Source organism: Dromiciops gliroides, chromosome 1 (assembly GCF_019393635.1).
Source record: "Dromiciops gliroides isolate mDroGli1 chromosome 1, mDroGli1.pri, whole genome shotgun sequence".
Taxonomy (NCBI): Eukaryota; Metazoa; Chordata; class Mammalia; order Microbiotheria; family Microbiotheriidae; genus Dromiciops; species Dromiciops gliroides.
In genome coordinates, this window is record NC_057861.1 from 588,365,476 (window position 1) to 588,382,209 (window position 16,734).

General features: G+C 38.8%; 1 protein-coding gene across 1 annotated transcript; it reads right to left on the reverse strand.

Annotated features, from left to right (window-relative positions):
* Positions 1-939: 939 nt before the first annotated feature.
* On the reverse strand, positions 940-13,448 carry NUBP1 (nucleotide binding protein 1). Its single transcript, XM_043972239.1, has 11 exons — positions 13,314-13,448; positions 13,120-13,224; positions 12,303-12,436; positions 10,210-10,278; positions 8,678-8,710; positions 5,339-5,429; positions 4,806-4,960; positions 2,279-2,389; positions 1,839-1,941; positions 1,543-1,626; positions 940-1,197 (listed from the first exon to the last, which is right to left on the reverse strand). The coding sequence occupies exons 1-11, from the start codon at positions 13,330-13,332 to the stop codon at positions 1,139-1,141; spliced, it is 963 nt and encodes a 320-aa protein (XP_043828174.1). The 5' UTR covers positions 13,333-13,448; the 3' UTR covers positions 940-1,138.
* Between the last annotated feature and the right edge of the window lie 3,286 nt (positions 13,449-16,734).

Consider the following 16,734-nt stretch of genomic DNA (forward strand, 5'->3'; position numbering starts at 1 on the left):
ATTTGGGTCTCATCTGATCTGCATCTCCCTCCCTACCCCGCCCCCCCCCCCACCTTGAAGCTTCTCTTGGTGGCTCCCTCATAGCAATTCGTAACTCTTAAATAAGTACCACTTGTTTGGTACTTATTTACTGTCTTTTGATTTCTTTTTGCTTAGTATAATGGAAAAGGGCTGGACAAAGATGGCTTTGGTTCAAATCTGAACTAAACTACTTATTATTTATTATTGTATTGAGTAAGCTTCCTTTCCAGTAAAACGGAGATAATAAATATTATGCTTCTCAGTGTTATGAGGATCAAATAAGAATATATGTAAAAGCACTTTGTAAACTTCTGTACAAATAAATGCAAAGTAGTCATTGTCCAAACTAGACAGTATAATTCTTGAGATCTCAGTTGTCTGTATCTTCCTTAGTGCCTGGCACATAGTAGGTGCTCAAGAGTTTACTGAATATATAAATAACCATTTGTTGGATTTTCTTGATTAAAAGCATAGTTAGTAATTCTGAAACTTTAACAGTTTTATAAAAGGTAGTGTCAGTTGAAGAGCTGACAATATTTGTGAACGGTTACCTCTCTTCCGCCTCTCCCCAATAAACCTAGGTTATACAAAATCTAAGGAAAAGGGAAGCCACAATTATTGGAGACATTATTAGGTACAAAAAGGATGCAATCTGAGTAGGTGGAGGGAGTAGCTATACCATGGAAATGACAGATTCTCACAGGATATTGAATATATTAATTTAAATTTGTTTTCCCTATAGACTTTTGTTTTGAGGAGGTTGGGGAAATTAAATGAAAGGTTCCTCAATTGAATGCTGCTGCTGCTGACTGTTTTGTAAATCTGTATATCTATATTTGTGTATCTGCTTGAAATAAGTCTCAAAAGTCAAGTTTTAGAGAGGAATGATGTTTATTTTCTAAATGGCATATCTGTAAATACAGTGCCTTACATTATATTAAGTTATATCCTAATAAAAAGTATATCAAAATTAGATGATTAAAGTGTTCTTAAAAAGTGATTTCAAAACCAGGTCAGGCATTTTTATTTCTAATGCTTATCCCTGCAGTCAATTAGACTTTTTTATTATACATAGTATTGGTCCATTTCTCAGCTAGGGTCCATGAAAATTCACGTTTCAGCAGCTAATCAGCTTTTCTTCTTTTGAACTATGTAAGCCACAAAAGTCTTGAATTCCTAAGGAGACAAATATTTATATAAGCATTAACATGACATGTAATCCACTACTACTTATTTCCTATAATTTGCTTTCTTTGCTACACTTACCACACTTTAGTGGGGGTAGCTCTCTACAAGGAAATAACTGTGCTAAAAAAGCTTTATTCCGCAGCTGTCTCTACACATGGGCAGCTCAACAACAGGTCAGAACCACGTGGTTCGAGGATCTACATGAATATACTCTAAGTTGTGGGATACACTGGGCAAAACACTCATTTATCTAAGATATCAGACAAGACAGAACTGTGAACCACAGAGAAACACCTTTAATGAAATAATTATTAACACATTTTAAACACTTACTTTGGATTATATTTCTGTATGCTAATGTAGCTGGTGAATCAGGCACTTCAGTCAAAAAGGATTGTCCATTATCACAACTTTTACCTTGGGGAAAAAAATCAAATCTAAGCTTATAAATATAACATAACATTTCTGTTCTCTTGGTTCTGGTGATTTTATAATAATCTTACTAATATTTAATCTCCAAACCCTACTCTAATTTACCTGGATAAGAGAGTAACTGAGTCATTCATCTGTGACTCATCTGATGCATTTAACACATTATAGTTTTTTCATATCCTTGGAGGAGCACTCACCTATTTGTGGATCCAGAGGCACTTTACCAAGGAGGGGGACTTTTAAATCTTGGCACATTACCTCTGCGCCCCCTGTTGTTGGAGGAAATATTTGCGATTCATTCTGTACAGAAAGTTAGAACATACATGGAATGATTATTATTAGTTTTAAAAGCATATTAAGTGACTACACTTATAAATAGATCACATCACCTCTCTGAAATGGCCTCTGTGGGCACTTAATGTGCTAAATTAAAATAGTCTATTCATGAAATCCCTAATTAAGAATTTTGTGGACCTACTTTCTGAAATGTTAGAAACCAGAGTTAGCTCTGTGAAGAAAGAGCTTACCATAAAATTATTTCTTCACTTGTGAAAGATTTTTTTAAAAAATTACATGTAGCATTACATATAACACACACACACATAAACATACTCTTAAAAAATGTACATGTTCTTACCTTACATTTAGGGCAAATGAAGCCACTCATGTTCTCTACTACACCAATTATTGGCAATTTCACTTTATGACAAAAGTTGATTTCTTTACGAACATCCTGTAGTGATACTTCCTATCAAAGGAATACAGTTTTTCAGGAATAACATAAGAAACCACACTAATTCCACAGCAGAGAACATGGCTAGATATCAGTTTATGGTGACCACCAGAATTTATAGTTTTTGTTTGCTTACTATATTAAAAAAAAAAGCTCAAAATATACTAAGAACTATTGATTAAATAGCCACAAGTTTCATGTAAGACTGCTAAACTAGAAAAAAGCTGTAGAATGTATGACATTCTAACCTTTCTGGCCCATTTAAGATTGTTGGACAGAAGTTTTCTGCCCACCTACATTTCTGAAGAGTAAGTCCAATAGTAGAGCTCTTTGTTTGAAGTAGATAAAATTGAAAAAGGATGGTTCTGAAAATTATTAACTGTCAAGAGTAGAAAAAATACCCAATCAAAATGTAAATTTGAGAACAAGGCATTAGTAAAGCTTTGTGAAGAGTAAGTTCTCTAAGATTAGATTTCTCTACCTTGTAATTAACCAAAAGATCAAGGGAAAGCAAGAGGTTTATCTTGGCTTTATAGTCTTTCTCTCTTAATCTACATTTGCAAATAAGTGAATATTTTTGAGTTACTGTTCTTTTATATTATGTAATGGGAAGACTCTTCACAACTCTGTCCTATTGGGTATGCCATAAACTTGGAATTTGTTTTCAGAAGAATACATTTTTTTATAATTAGCTAAGGCAGCAAACTTTTATGGATTCTTTAAAAACAGTTTAGGTTATGATTTCTCAGCAATGAGATAGTCATGGTGGTACTGAGTCAGTAACAACGTCAATTGTACAAAGTTCTTTTCTAAGACAGCAAAAATAATATTAAACATATTATTAGATTGTCATAGATTCAATAATTCACAGGTTTGTTATAAACTTGTCCTTGAGTCCAGAGCTTTGGGATGGCCTAAGGATGACAAAACCAAAGACACCCTCAAAAACTTTTATTAATTGAATGAACTAGGTACTTTCAACTTCATTTCATACTGAAAATGCCTATCTGCAGACAACCTTTCCCCCTGGATATCCTTCAAGACAAGTGGTTTTTCTGTCAGTTCTTTCTTAATGTACTCTTCCTGTAATTAAAAAAGTTGTTGTTGTTGTTTTAAAATCTTTATCTTCCCCCTTCTCTCACATCTTAGCTTGGTTCATATATTCCAGCCTCTTGCCCTCCTGGTAAACAACATGCCTATTCCTTTACTTACCTATTTCTGGATTATTCTAAATTAGCATTTACAAAACCCACATTTCCATATAAAGTCCAGATCCTTTTGGGTTTGTTTGTTTAAAGAAATTCAACGGTTACAATATAACATTGTCTCTTTAGGTCCTTTCAGTACTTCAGGAACTAAATCCTTTTAAGTGGGAGTCCATAATAGAATCCTCTTGTACTTACTTCTGACCTGCTTTGAATAATGTCACAGAGTGGAAATCCATAACTGTATTTCCTGACAAAAAGATAGTAAGAAAACGCATTCCCCACTCAAGTGTTGTTAGATCCAAGATGTTTCTTATTGAGGGACTCTTGTCTATTATATTGCTGAACATCTTCTGTGTAAAAAATAGGCCCCTAACAGTACTCACTGGGCAGCTAGGTAGTGCAGTAGTGTTGGCCCTGCAATCAGGACCTGAGGTCAAATCCAGCCCTGGGTAAGTCACTTAACCCAGTTAACCTGCTTCCTCAGCTGTAAAATGAGCTGGAGAGGGCAATGGCAAACCCCTCCAACATCTTTGCCAAGAAAACCCCAAAGGGGGTCACAAAGACTAGAAATGACTAAAAAAAGGAATAAACAAAAAATAGTACTCATCAGAAATGTACATCACAATCTTTCTGAGCTTCAGGCTAAATTTATAGGATACTGGGAATACTTATGAACCAGTTTTGAAAAATGCAGCCCAAATGAGGGATTCAGGAGGTTGGCACGTCTTAATGGATCTGTGGGAAAGAAGAAACTTTTGCAAAGTAGAATTTTAGAATAGGTAATAAATTTAGAATAATATAAAGTTACATTGTATTTGTGATACAAGTCAAGAGAAAGGGGCTAGAGAATAAAAGTGTTTAACATTACAGTTGTTTTGTTGCAAATAACATGTGTAAAGAAAACTAGGCACTGTTCCTAAAGAACTCACAATTCAAAAATCTTTATGTTAGATGATCATACATCCTTCAAGTTTCATGTTCCTAACAGAAAAATAAGACCACAGATTTTGAGCTAGAAGGAGCTTTAGAGGTCATCAAATCCCAACCTCTCTCAAGGCCCAGAAAGAGCAAGTGACTTGCCCAAGGGCATACAAGTAGTAGGTGGAAGAGCTAGAATTTGAACTCTCATCCTGATTCCAAATCCAACATTCTTTACACTGCTTCACAGCAATGATTAATATTAGTGTATAGTTTTTAGAAAATAAAAATGACATTAGTTTCACCTGAGGAGTAGTGATTATTACTGCTCCATCTATCTGTGCTGCACTGAGATACTGGACTATGGATAAATGTTCATCAGAAGTGCCAGGAGGGGTATCTACAATGAGGTAGTCAATCTCTCCCCAATCCACATCACGAAGAAACTGCTTGATCATGCCTTAGAAAGAGAAAAGAGAAGGTAAAGTTTTATTCCATCTTTATGGCTTCAATTTATACTCTATGTAAATAACGTTTGTTGACTCATTACAATGGAATTCCACTAAAGAAAATGTCAGATGCTACTGAGTACACAGCCTACCTTGAGCTGTGATACATGTTTTATGGAGCAAAATTCTTACAAATAAAATGAAAGATTACTAAGCAAAAGCTAGTGCTCATCAGCTCTTTATATTTAAGCTAAACTAAATGCAGTGATAGAGCAAGGCAAATAGGCACTCAGATAATTACAACTTAGTTTCATAAGATATGTGCATCAATTGAGAGCAACAGTGTGTGTTCTGAAAAAATAAGCCAAATAAGCCAAAATGATGCAAACCATTTTTTTTTGGTCCCCGCCAGATGACAGCATCATCAGGACTGCCAAGCAAGAAGCCTACTGACATCACACCAAGATTTTCTTCAACATACTACAAAGGGAACAGAGTATTAAAGGCAAAAAAATAATCAAAGGAGAAACACTTTACTGGAAAAAAACAACCATGACAGGGAAGGCACTTTATCAGTCTCCTTTTCGGTTTCCTCTCTCTCCGCCCTTCAGCAGGAGTATCCCCTAAAATGCTATCCTGAGCTTTGGCAATCCACACAGTGATCCCACCACTGTTCATGGATTCAGTTATGTGAACTGGTACATACAGTCCTAATCTCTCTGACTCCAGTGTCCCAAAGCTTAATTGATTTCTGAACATATGGTGCAGTGAGTGGAGAGCACGCATCTGATGTCAGAGGGCTTGACTTTTCATCCTGGCTATGCCACCTATCATTCCCATGTCAGTCATCCACACTAGACCTCGTTTCCTTCATCTGAAAATAAGGTCGCCGAACTAGATGACCCCCTGATGCCCTAACCAGTTATAAATCTGTGATCTTGTGACCTCCACCTGGATTGTCAGCACCTTAAATTTCATGTATCACAAACTAAAGTAATCATTTCCACTAGACATACCAATTCTCCAATCTTCTGTATTTCTTTTGAAAATTTGTGTTCTTTTAGGCTAGAACAAAGAACTCTTCTTCTTTCCTGGCTTCCCTTCAAGCCTGGAACACTAGGCCTGCCATCTTCCTTAGTTCAGGCCCTCATCCCATCTTGCTTAGATTCCTGCACTAACTGGTCTCCTCCCTGCTCTAAGTCTCTCCCCATTCCAGTTCGTCCTCCACACTGTCGCCAAAGTGATTTTCCTTAAGTGCACACAGGGCTCCCAGTGGCATTCTGCTCCCAACTCACTCTCCTAGAGGGTGCCCTATTACCTCTAAGATAAAACAAAAAGTCCTGTTGAGCTCTGAAAGCCCTGCAAAACACGGCCCTATCCTGTCTTTCTGGCCTCAATGAACACCGGTCCCTCGGCATCCTGTTAAATGGCCAAACTGGCCGCCCCCCTCTATCGTCATGCCTTTGCACCAGCCGTGTCCCATACCTGGAATGCACTTTCCTCCTCACTTCTGCTTCATTGGATCCCTACAAGATAGAGCTTACGCACCACTCTTTACAAAGGCTTTCCTCATCTCCCAACAATCAGTGCCCTCACACTCCCCTATGGTTAACTACCTTGCACTTATTTGTATTTATTCTGTATATATCTATAGATGTACTTGTTATCATCCCTCCCTATAGTATTTAAGGTTCTTACATATAGGAACTGTTTAATTTATTAGTGCACCTAGCGCAGTGTTTGGCTCCCTTAATAAAATGTTGTTATTGACTGATTTTCCTACTGCATGTCCCCTCAACACTCAGATTTATATGATGATGAAGTCATCCTTGACTCCTTCACCACAACATCCAATCAGGTGCCAAGTCCTGTTGAGCCACTCTCTGCAGAATTGTTCACATTTTTCATGTTGTATAAACTCACATGGATGCCACTGTAATTCAGGCCCTTATCACCTATTCTTTTGACTACTGCAAGAGACTTCTTCATTGATCTCCCAGTCTCATTCATCTTTCACACAGCTGCCAAAGTAATAGTCCTAAGGTATAGGTATTACTATGTAAATCTCTTTTTCAAAAAACTTCAGTGGTTCCCTACTACATCCAGGATAAAATATGAACACTTTTGCCTATTAAGTCCTTCCACAATCAGGGTGTAATCTACCTTTTCAGTCCTACTTCACATTATTCTTCTACATTCCAGTCATAGACTAAGAAGCAGCATCTTCTACTTTTGCCCCATAAGATTTGTATATTGGAAAACAGGCTTTCCAAAAGTACGTTAGTAGCCACATATTCCATTCTGGCATTTAGTTGTACCAGTTGAGAATTAGGCAGGTTCTCTCCTGTGCATTTGCACAAGCCATCATTCCCTCATACTTAGAACATACTCTCTCTTCTCTGCCTTTCAGAATGCTTACCTTCTTTCATGACTCACTTCAGGTGTCACCTTCTCTATAAAACCTTCCTTGTTCTTCTCCCTTTGTGATCAGTGCTCTCTCCCTTCTTAAATATTCCTACAGCATCTTGTTTGATCTTTCCTTTATTTTCTTCACTCCCTATCCAATATACTTATCTGACTCACCAGAGACAGCTATTGGCACATCGGATAGAGTGGTAGGCCTGGAATCAGGAAGACCTAAGTTCAGATCCAGCCTCAGAAACTTACCAGCTGTGTGACCTTGGGCAAGTCAATTAACCTGTTTGTTTTAGTTTCCTCAACTGTAAAAGCTAATAACAGCACTTATCTTACAGGGTTATTATAAGGATCACAGATAATATTTGCTTAAAAAAAGTGCTTGGCACAATGTCAGACATGTTGTAGGCACTATATAAATGCTTATTCCCTTCCCCGTTATCTATGGTCAAGTAGGATCCCTCCCAATCGAATGTAAATTTCTTGAGAGGAACTATTACATTTTTCATCATTAATGATAGCAATAACTAATATTTGTATAGAACTTTAAAGTTTGCAAAGTGCTCTACATACATTAGCTTATTTAGTAGTTGGCACTTCATTATTAGTTCAACTGAATTCCATTATGAGTTATTCTGTTGCCACTACAATGGAACAGGTGAAAATAAATGAACAGCTCAGTTCTGAAAAATGTTGTCAAATAAGCAAATACTTATTAGGTTTTTTTATTATACACATGCACAAAATATACATGTAGGTATACATGTATATTTCCCTATTGGTTGTTGTCATTCATTCTCAAAGAGGACCAAAATGACATCACTACGTTAGAGTCAAGTTACAGTGTGTCCATCTGTGGCTGATCAGACCAATATGAGCTTGGAATGCTCTACCACAGGTTGGACACAGAGTCCATGTGAACATTTGGATTGGATTCTCTAAATCTGTGCATCTTGTCTTTCTTTTGAGCTATTTCAATTCCACATTACTCAAAGAACACAGCATCTTCTCTGATGAGGGCACACCATGCTGGGTGGTCCTGTGCCAGTGTCTCCCATGTCATGCAATCAATTGCAAAGTTCCGAAGAGGGACCTTGAGAGTATCCTTATATCACTTTTTCTGACCACCGTGTGAGTGCTTGCCCTGTGTGAGTTCTCCATAAAATAGTCTTTAGACAAGCATGTGTTTGGCATCTGAACAATGTGGCCAGCCTACTGGAGTTGCACTCTCTGCAGTAGAGTTTGAATATTTCCCTGTAAATGCAACATGATATACTAGCTCAAAAACAAAGTAGCCTTAAGTAAAAACTTACCACTGGAGACCATCCAGAACCACTCTGATGAACCTGAACAAATATGAGAATCAAAAATCATTTGTAAAAATTATTATACACATTGTTAACATATAACATATACATTTTTATAGAATAGTAGCATCATTTCCTCCCATGTCAGGTTGCCATGGCCAAAAAAAGAAAAAAAAAGTTTTATCATTAGGTGGTGGCCAGTCTACAGATGATGTGCCTTTCTGGGCTTATAGAAAACAGACTAGCTCTGTTCTTGGGCCCACTCCTGAAGTGTTTCCAGCATGGCAGAATCTATCTCAGCTTGAGTTCCTCTGGTGTAGCCTTCAAGAAGCTAGGTCACTTTCATGTCATGCTGGGACATAAGGGCAGGATTTCTACAGTGAACTTTTAGGAGAACATAAATGAGAATTTCATAGGATGGGCAGGCATAGATAGCCTGCAAGACAATTCATTGGAAGGAACTCCTGAATTGATGAGATCACACATCTATTTTAGCACTAGAATCATATACTACCATGAAAATCCCAATGGAGTGTGAACAGCTCTTGAGGGATATTAGAGAAAGGAAGGTGCTAAAGAATGTCTCTGTTTTCCTAGAGGCTGATTCTATATCTTTGGGGGAATATGCTAGGTAGGATTAATTGGATTCAAATACAAATGAAGGAGCTAAAATATTATTTATTTTAAAAGAGCAATGTAATTGTTAGGGTAGTAAAGTCTATTGTGAAAATGCAAAAATGATTACATAGCAATGAAATTACTATTGTAAAGTTCTCTGCTATAGAAGGGTCAAAAAATGGGGTGGGAGGAGGGGAAGGGAGGCTGGAGTGCCAAGTATTTCAAAGAGGTCAAATACAGAAAGGTCTCATATGCAATAAATTATTCACAGAAGGTCTTTTTTTTTATGATAGCAAAGAACTAGAAATAAAATAGATGCCCATAAATTGGGGAGTGGTTAAACAAACTGATATATGAATATAATGGACTATCACTATATTTTAAGAAATGAGAAATATGAATTCAGAAAAGCATATGAAGATTTGTATGAACTGATGAAGAGTGAAGTAAGGTAGAACCAAGAAAACAATGGCTACTATAGTATAAATGGAAATAACAACAAAATCTAAATGGAATGCTGTATAATTTTAATGATTAAGCTTCTCCCTGAAAGAAAAGAGAAAATGCAACTCCCTCCCTCTTTTGCAGAGGTCAGGAACTCTGAGTGTGGACCACTGCATTCCAGATTCAGGTGATGCATTGATTTTGTTAAAAAAGTCTTTTCCCCTTTGTTTTTATTTTTTACATTGTATAACTCTGAATAGGGAAGAAATATATTTTAAAATGTAGGTGATATTTTAAAATCTCAATCAAATTTAAGATTTTAAAAAGAGAAGTGAATAGATTATTAAGTGAAACTTATCAGATTTACTACACTAAATCACACAAAGATGTACATGTTACATTCATAGTTGTTATTTCAAGAGAATATTAGCATATGACTTGTGAGAACATTCATAATTGCATAAAACAAATCATACCTGTTCTCCTTCTAGTCCCATCATTTTGGGAATTGATGGTCCACAAATGTCAATATCCAGCAAAGCAACCTAGAAAAGATGAATGAGTCAGGTTATTTACATAACAAAATGTACAAACATACTACATAAAGTAGGAGGTAAATGAGGGTAGAGGAAGAGGAATCATGAAAGGAAACAGCAAACAGATAATTTGGGAGATTCTTATATGAAACTACATTCAACTTCTGCATCTAGACAAGGACAAAGAAATACTAAAGAGAATGACACAAGGCTTATTGACTTATGTGCCTTACTGACTTCAGAAGATATTTTGGATCTTAGTCTACTCCTAAGATGATCTCAGACTGAACCCAGCCATTTAGGCCCCTTTAAAATGTACCTGAATCTCTGAATGAACTTTGGAGCTGAGTTTTCCTAGTATCCCATGAGTAAGCAAAGACCAGGGCCTGCTCTTGGGTTCATATCTAAAATTCAAGTTTCAGTATGAAGACCTTCTGCAAAAACTCTTCAGAAGGCTTTCCTAATTCCAAGGACCATTCTTTCCTCAAAGACAAGAGTCATTAAGAAAAATCTGCAAACCTTTGAAAAGGTAGTTAAAAATTCATTCTTGAAAATCATGTTTCCATTTCAAAGTGGAATAGTCTTCCTTATAACTTTATTCTTGCTCTTGTTTCTAACTCTTTTAATATGTTCAATATTAGTTTCTTGTTTCTCTTTTTCATTCTCATAAATCATATCATATGTATTTGTAGTTAGTAGAATACTCATAAAATAGATCAGCTTTCTAACTCTAGCTCCCTCTGCTGCTCCATTAAAACACAAATGACTATATTTATATGAATGAATGAACTGAGAACTTACTATGTGTAAAAGCACTGTGCTAAGTATATAAATATAAGAGAGTTTGCTCTCAATAAGCTCATGTTCTTGTTCTTTCTCTGTGTATGCATATATGCATGTATATGTACACTATTATTTTACATACATGAAACTTTCCCACCAAAAGACCAGGATATGGATTTATAACTCATAAATGCACCACTGTGATTTTAACATCTGGGAGGTAGTGTGATTTCAATATTTTACAACTATTATTTAAATGCTAAAAGCATTTAAAAACTGGTTTACCTGCCTTTCTAATGTTTGACTGTTCAATAGAACTGAGAATAATACTTTCACTATCTACTCCCCTCTGTAAAGGAAGCCCTCTGTAAGCACTATAGACATTTAAGTTATTAATATACTATGGCAGCAAAGAGAAACTGACAAGTTAGCTTTCAGTAGGGGGTCTTCCAAATAAACTATATGCTTGCTATAAATGATTAACTTAACTAGATTGGGAAAGGCTCATCCCTAGAAGGTTAACTACTTAGTGATTAATTTTTTTCAGGCACGGCAATTGATAAAGATCACATACTAAGTTACAATCTTGTTCACAAAAGGAAACACCTACCTGAAATACAGGTAAGGATGAGGTACTACGTGACAAGGTACATAAGTATAATGGAAAAAAGAGAAATCACTAGATTTGGTATGTCTAATAAGCTGAATTTCCCTGTGCAGATAATACACGTCCCCTGGTTTCAAAGAAAAGATGTGCAATTTGTAGTTCAAAGACTCTTTGCTAAACTGACTAGTTGTTGGTGGGTGGAATGTGGTATTAATTGAATGCTTCTAAAAAGTGACTACCCTATATAAAATACAATGGTTGTCACTAAACTTATAGCTATAAACTTGTACATTAACCTACTCTGTACAAGATATGTAAAAAAAATCACTGCTTCACTGTTAAGGAGAGGAAGATTAGGTTTTCCTATCTTAAACCTGAAAAACAAACCCATGATGGGTTTACCCCCAAAGTTCCAGAAACAGAATCCACCAAACCATGGGTTGGAGAAACAACAAATTCAGTGTCTTGTGAATTGATTTAAATATGCCAGAGTACATCAAATATTACATCAACAGCATGTAGTAATGTCAGTAAGTGAGGGGAATCAGCATTCATTTTCACTATAAGAGTTCAAAGCTTCCAATCAAGAACTACTTAAGTAATCATCAAAATGGATCTTTCCAGTTTTCAAAAAGCTTCCTACCTGTTTACTTTCATCTTCTGCTAGGCCATGAGCCAGATGAGCACTGAAGGTACTTTTGCCAACACCCCCTTTCCCAGATAAGACCAAGATTTTGTGTTTCACAGTTCTCATTTTTTCTTTGATTTCCTCTATTGCTGTAGAAAACATTTTAGATTAAAGCATACTATGGAAACAAGGGCTCCTTGTCTGCCAGATCTCTAAAGGCTACATCTCTCAGCCCCCTTCAAAGTAGCTCCGTCTAAGGCTCAGTATCTGGGGGCCGGAGTACTGCCTTAATCCTGGTCCTTGCCCCTCACCTGGGGTCTTCCATTAATGGGTGTATGTGAGGTCCCAGTCATATCAGGTGCCCATTATGTGCACACTGTAAGAGTTTAAGAAATGTTTCATTCATTCACAGTTAACCTCGGAGGATGCAGTCAAAACAGTATTTGCTCTGAAGCAAGTCGAAATCTAATGGGGCTGGGGGGGGGTGAATATGCAAAGTATGTGTCTGTTGAAGGGTGGGGCTTAATACTACAAATTTCAAATCTTATCCCGTTTCACAAACTAAGCCTCCCTGCTACACGCCTCTTTTCTTCCCCCAGTCTACTCCTTTTTAAAGACCAAGCCCCCCTTAACTCCTTTTATTTCTTTTCTTGGGGACCTCCCAGCTCCCTCCTCCTTTGTGCCCCCTTCCCTTACCCCTCCCCTCCCCCCCCACCGTCTTCTCTCCCTTCCATTCTCCCCTCTCTGCACCGCTCCGTTCCCCCGTCCCTCTCCCCTTACTCTCACTCCCTCCTCCTCGCTCCCCCCACCCCGCCCCTCGCGCGGTCCTCACCCGGGTCGGGGGCGGCGCCAGCCCCAGAGGCGCACAGACGCTGGTTCGGGCATCCCTGACACGAGGCCCCTTTGCCCGCCTGGGCACTGCTGGTTCCGGGACAGTCTGGAGGGGACAGAACAACTGTTAAGAATCTTCTCCTCCCTCGCTACGCAGTGCCCCCTCCCAGCCCGAGCTCCCTTTCCCTGGCTCACCCTGCGGAACCTCTTCCATTCCAACACCTTCCCGGCCGCCGGAACCAGCCGCAGCTGCACTTCCGGCCGGCGGCGCCACATTCAGCCCGACCGGGGTGAGAGAAGTCCCAGAGACAAGGGTCCCTTGTGCGCACGCGCCGGTTGTTGCCCTTCCCCCCCCCCCCCGCTCCCACCCCCGGACGCGAGAGAGGGAGGGAGGAGTCACCGAGGGTAGCTGGAGGCGGGGCTGGCAATCTCCCTCTTATATTCCCTTGTGTTTTTGGAGCCTCTGACCAAGGGTGGGGGCCTTATGCAAGACGGAGAGTTATTTATGCATCTCTCCCAACCAATCCCGCCCTTCTAGCCGCATAGTCCATTTTCAATCATCCATCTTGTAGATGATCTAATTTTCCTTTTTAAAACCCCAGCCTGAGAACACTGGCCCAGAATGCTGCCAGATCGCCTCCACGGACCACCACTAGGTGTCACCCTCGGGCTGTCAGTTGTAAAGTCGAAATGGGGATGGGGGGGAGTGGAAACTGATTTAAGTCAAGATTTAGAGCTGATGTAGTCCCGAACCCCATTTTACAGATGAGAAGACAGAAGCCCCGGACGGGAAGGGATCTGTAGCAATGGGCAGAGTGGGGATCAAAATCCAGGCCTTCTGAATCAAGAATCAGTCATGCTGCCTCTAAACCAGGGCTTCCTAAAGTTATTCCAGTCGTGACCTCTTTTCCTCCCAAGAAAATTTTGCGACCCACAGTTTAAGAAGCTTTGCTCTAAGCCAAGCCAATTTGAAACGTTACAGAGAGAATTAGGATCATACAATACATTCTAAGTGATGCTAGTTCTTTGCCATCCAACAAATACTTGATTTGAATAGAATTTTGGATTGTATATTGTTTCAGATTAATTAACAATTCATTTCAACAAACATTTATTAGGCCCTACTAAGGGCCAGGTTGGAGAAGGAAAAGGCAAAACCACTCCAGTATCTTTACCAAGAAAACCCCAAATGGGGTCAAGAGGAGTGGGAGGTGACAAACTACTAAATAACAACAAATATGTCAGGTAATCTTTGCTAAATGCTGTGGAGACAAAGGCCAAAATGAAACAGTTCTTTCCCTCAAGGAGTTTATATTTTATTGGGGGGGGGCAACATGTACATTGAAATTAAAAACAAAAGAGATACAAAGTAATTTCAGGAGGAAGATTCTGAGGTGGTTCAGATAAGCTTCCTGTGACGCTAGACCTTGAAAGAAGTTAGAGAGAATTTACCAAGTAGAAATGAGGAGAGAGTGCATTGTAGGAAGGGGAAGGATAGAAGATACTGGAGGGAGAACATCAAACAGTTCAGTTAGGCTGAATGTAGAGTCTGTAAATAGGGGCAATGTGCAGTAATTCTGGAGACGCAGACTGGGGCCAGATGATGAAGGATATTAAAAGCCAAACAGAGGAGTTTGCATTTTATCCTGGATGTAATAGGGAACCACTGGAGCTTCTTCCACAAGGAAGAGTGATGTGGCCAAGATGTAGACATCACCTCGCTATATCCAAGGCTGAACTTACCCTCTTTCCCCTGAACCCTGCCCTCTTCCAACTTCCCTATTACTGTCATCAGTACCACTATCCTCCAAGTAACTCAGGCTCAAAACCTAGCACCTAGCACCTAGCACAATGGAGAAGCAGTACAGCCTAGTGGATGAGGAACTGGTCTCAGAGCCAGTCAGACCTGGATTGAAGAAGTCCTGTCTCTGATGTCTATTCACTCTGAGTAGACATCATTTACCCAGTGAGTAGATTGAGCAAGTCATTAAACCTCTTGATGCTCTAGACCCTAGTTCTTCTTAAATTTCTTAAACTGTGAGTCACATATGGGGTCACATAATTGAATGTGGGGGTCATGAAAAATTTGGCAACAGTAAAAGGTTATGAATACCTATTCTATATACCTACATGCTCAGGGTTGTGTAAAAATTTTGCAAGCAAAAAAGGGTTGTGAGTGGAAGAAGTTTAAGAAGCTCTGCTCTAGACCAGGGGATCCAAGCGCTTGCTCTCTCTCTCTCTCTCTCTCTCTCTCTCTGTCTCTCTCTCCCACTCTCCTACTCTCTCTGTCTCTGTCTCTTTGTCTCGCTCTTTATCTCTGTACCTCTTGGCTTTCAGTAAAACATCTCATACCTCAAATTCTGGCCTTTACCATAAATATGTACACAAGCAATAAAGCAAGATTAATTGCTATCTCTGGATAACAGAGAAGAGGTGGCACTATTCAAAACAACCAAAGATATACTGTCTCCATGACTTTTATCTTGTATGGTAGTGCAATGTCTGTAGCCAACAACAGAGAAAGTACCTGCAGACAGATGTGGAAAGACAGTGACCTGAAGATAGTGGCACCTTCAACAATCATAAACCCTTGTGACATAGGGAAGTAAGTATTGGCTATGGCTATATCCTCAGAATCCAGCACAAAACTACCCCTAAAGGGAACTTCATAAGGACTCCATGAAAGGAGAAAAGGACTTCCAGCACCAGGAATCTTGAGGTACCCATTAATCCTACATGTCTTCTACACATGTGCCTTTGTATTTTTAAGTTGGACCCCACCACTTTCCTTAAGGACCTTGTGTGTTCAAGGGGAGAATTGCCCAAGTTTGAGAGGATTATTTTATATCAACTGTTCTCACTAAAAACCTTTTCTAAAATCTGACAGAATTCATCTTATTCTTTTTGATAATGGGTAGCACACTGGTGGGGGAGTCTCAGGAGCTATAATACTAGAAACCCCAGCAGCCCCCAGGGTTATCCCCTAGAACTCTGAAGAGTATAATCAACTAACCACTAGAGGGACCTGACCTGTTAATGCAAGTGAGAGCTAGGGAAGTAGCCCCAGAGGGTGTGTTACACTGATTAAAAAAAAAAAAGTTGAAGGAAAAACAGATTCTTTGTTCCATAACTCTCAAGTCCTCATTTTTGACAGTTGCAGTAGGGATAATCAAAGATGAAATGTGATTTCAAATCAGTTTGCCTACTCTAGGACAGGGAGTCATCACACTCAAGCAAATAAGAAATCCTTCCAGCCTAGACTGGAAGAATCTTGACATATACTTTCAAAATCTGGGAAAGTGAAAATATATTTTAAAAGGGACCCAATTCTGTCATTCTGAGCTACTTCCAACAGTCATCTCTACTAACCAAAAAGATTCTCCCCCTATATTCCAGTAGCAGATGTGTTAAAAAAAACCTTCCAATCTCTTTAAATAGAAAATTCTTATCATATATCATGGGATCATAGATCTAGAATGGGAAGAGACCTTAGAGGTCATTCTAGCCCAACACTATCATTTTACATTTGAGGAAAACAAGACCTAGAGAGGTAAAGTGACTTACCCAAAGTCACTCAAGAGTCAGGATTTGAACCTAAAACCTCTGACTCCAAATC

What these genes read in the sequence shown, in the direction of transcription:
- NUBP1 (XM_043972239.1), bottom strand. An exon ending in CAGAAGATGAAAGTAAACAG is followed by an intron (nt 10,279 to 12,302) that starts GTAGGAAGCTTT and finishes CATCTTTTCTAG; the next exon opens with GTTGCTTTGCTGGATATTGA. An exon ending in ATACAGAAATATAATCCAAA is followed by an intron (nt 1,198 to 1,542) that starts GTAAGTGTTTAA and finishes TTGTCTCCTTAG; the next exon opens with GAATTCAAGACTTTTGTGGC.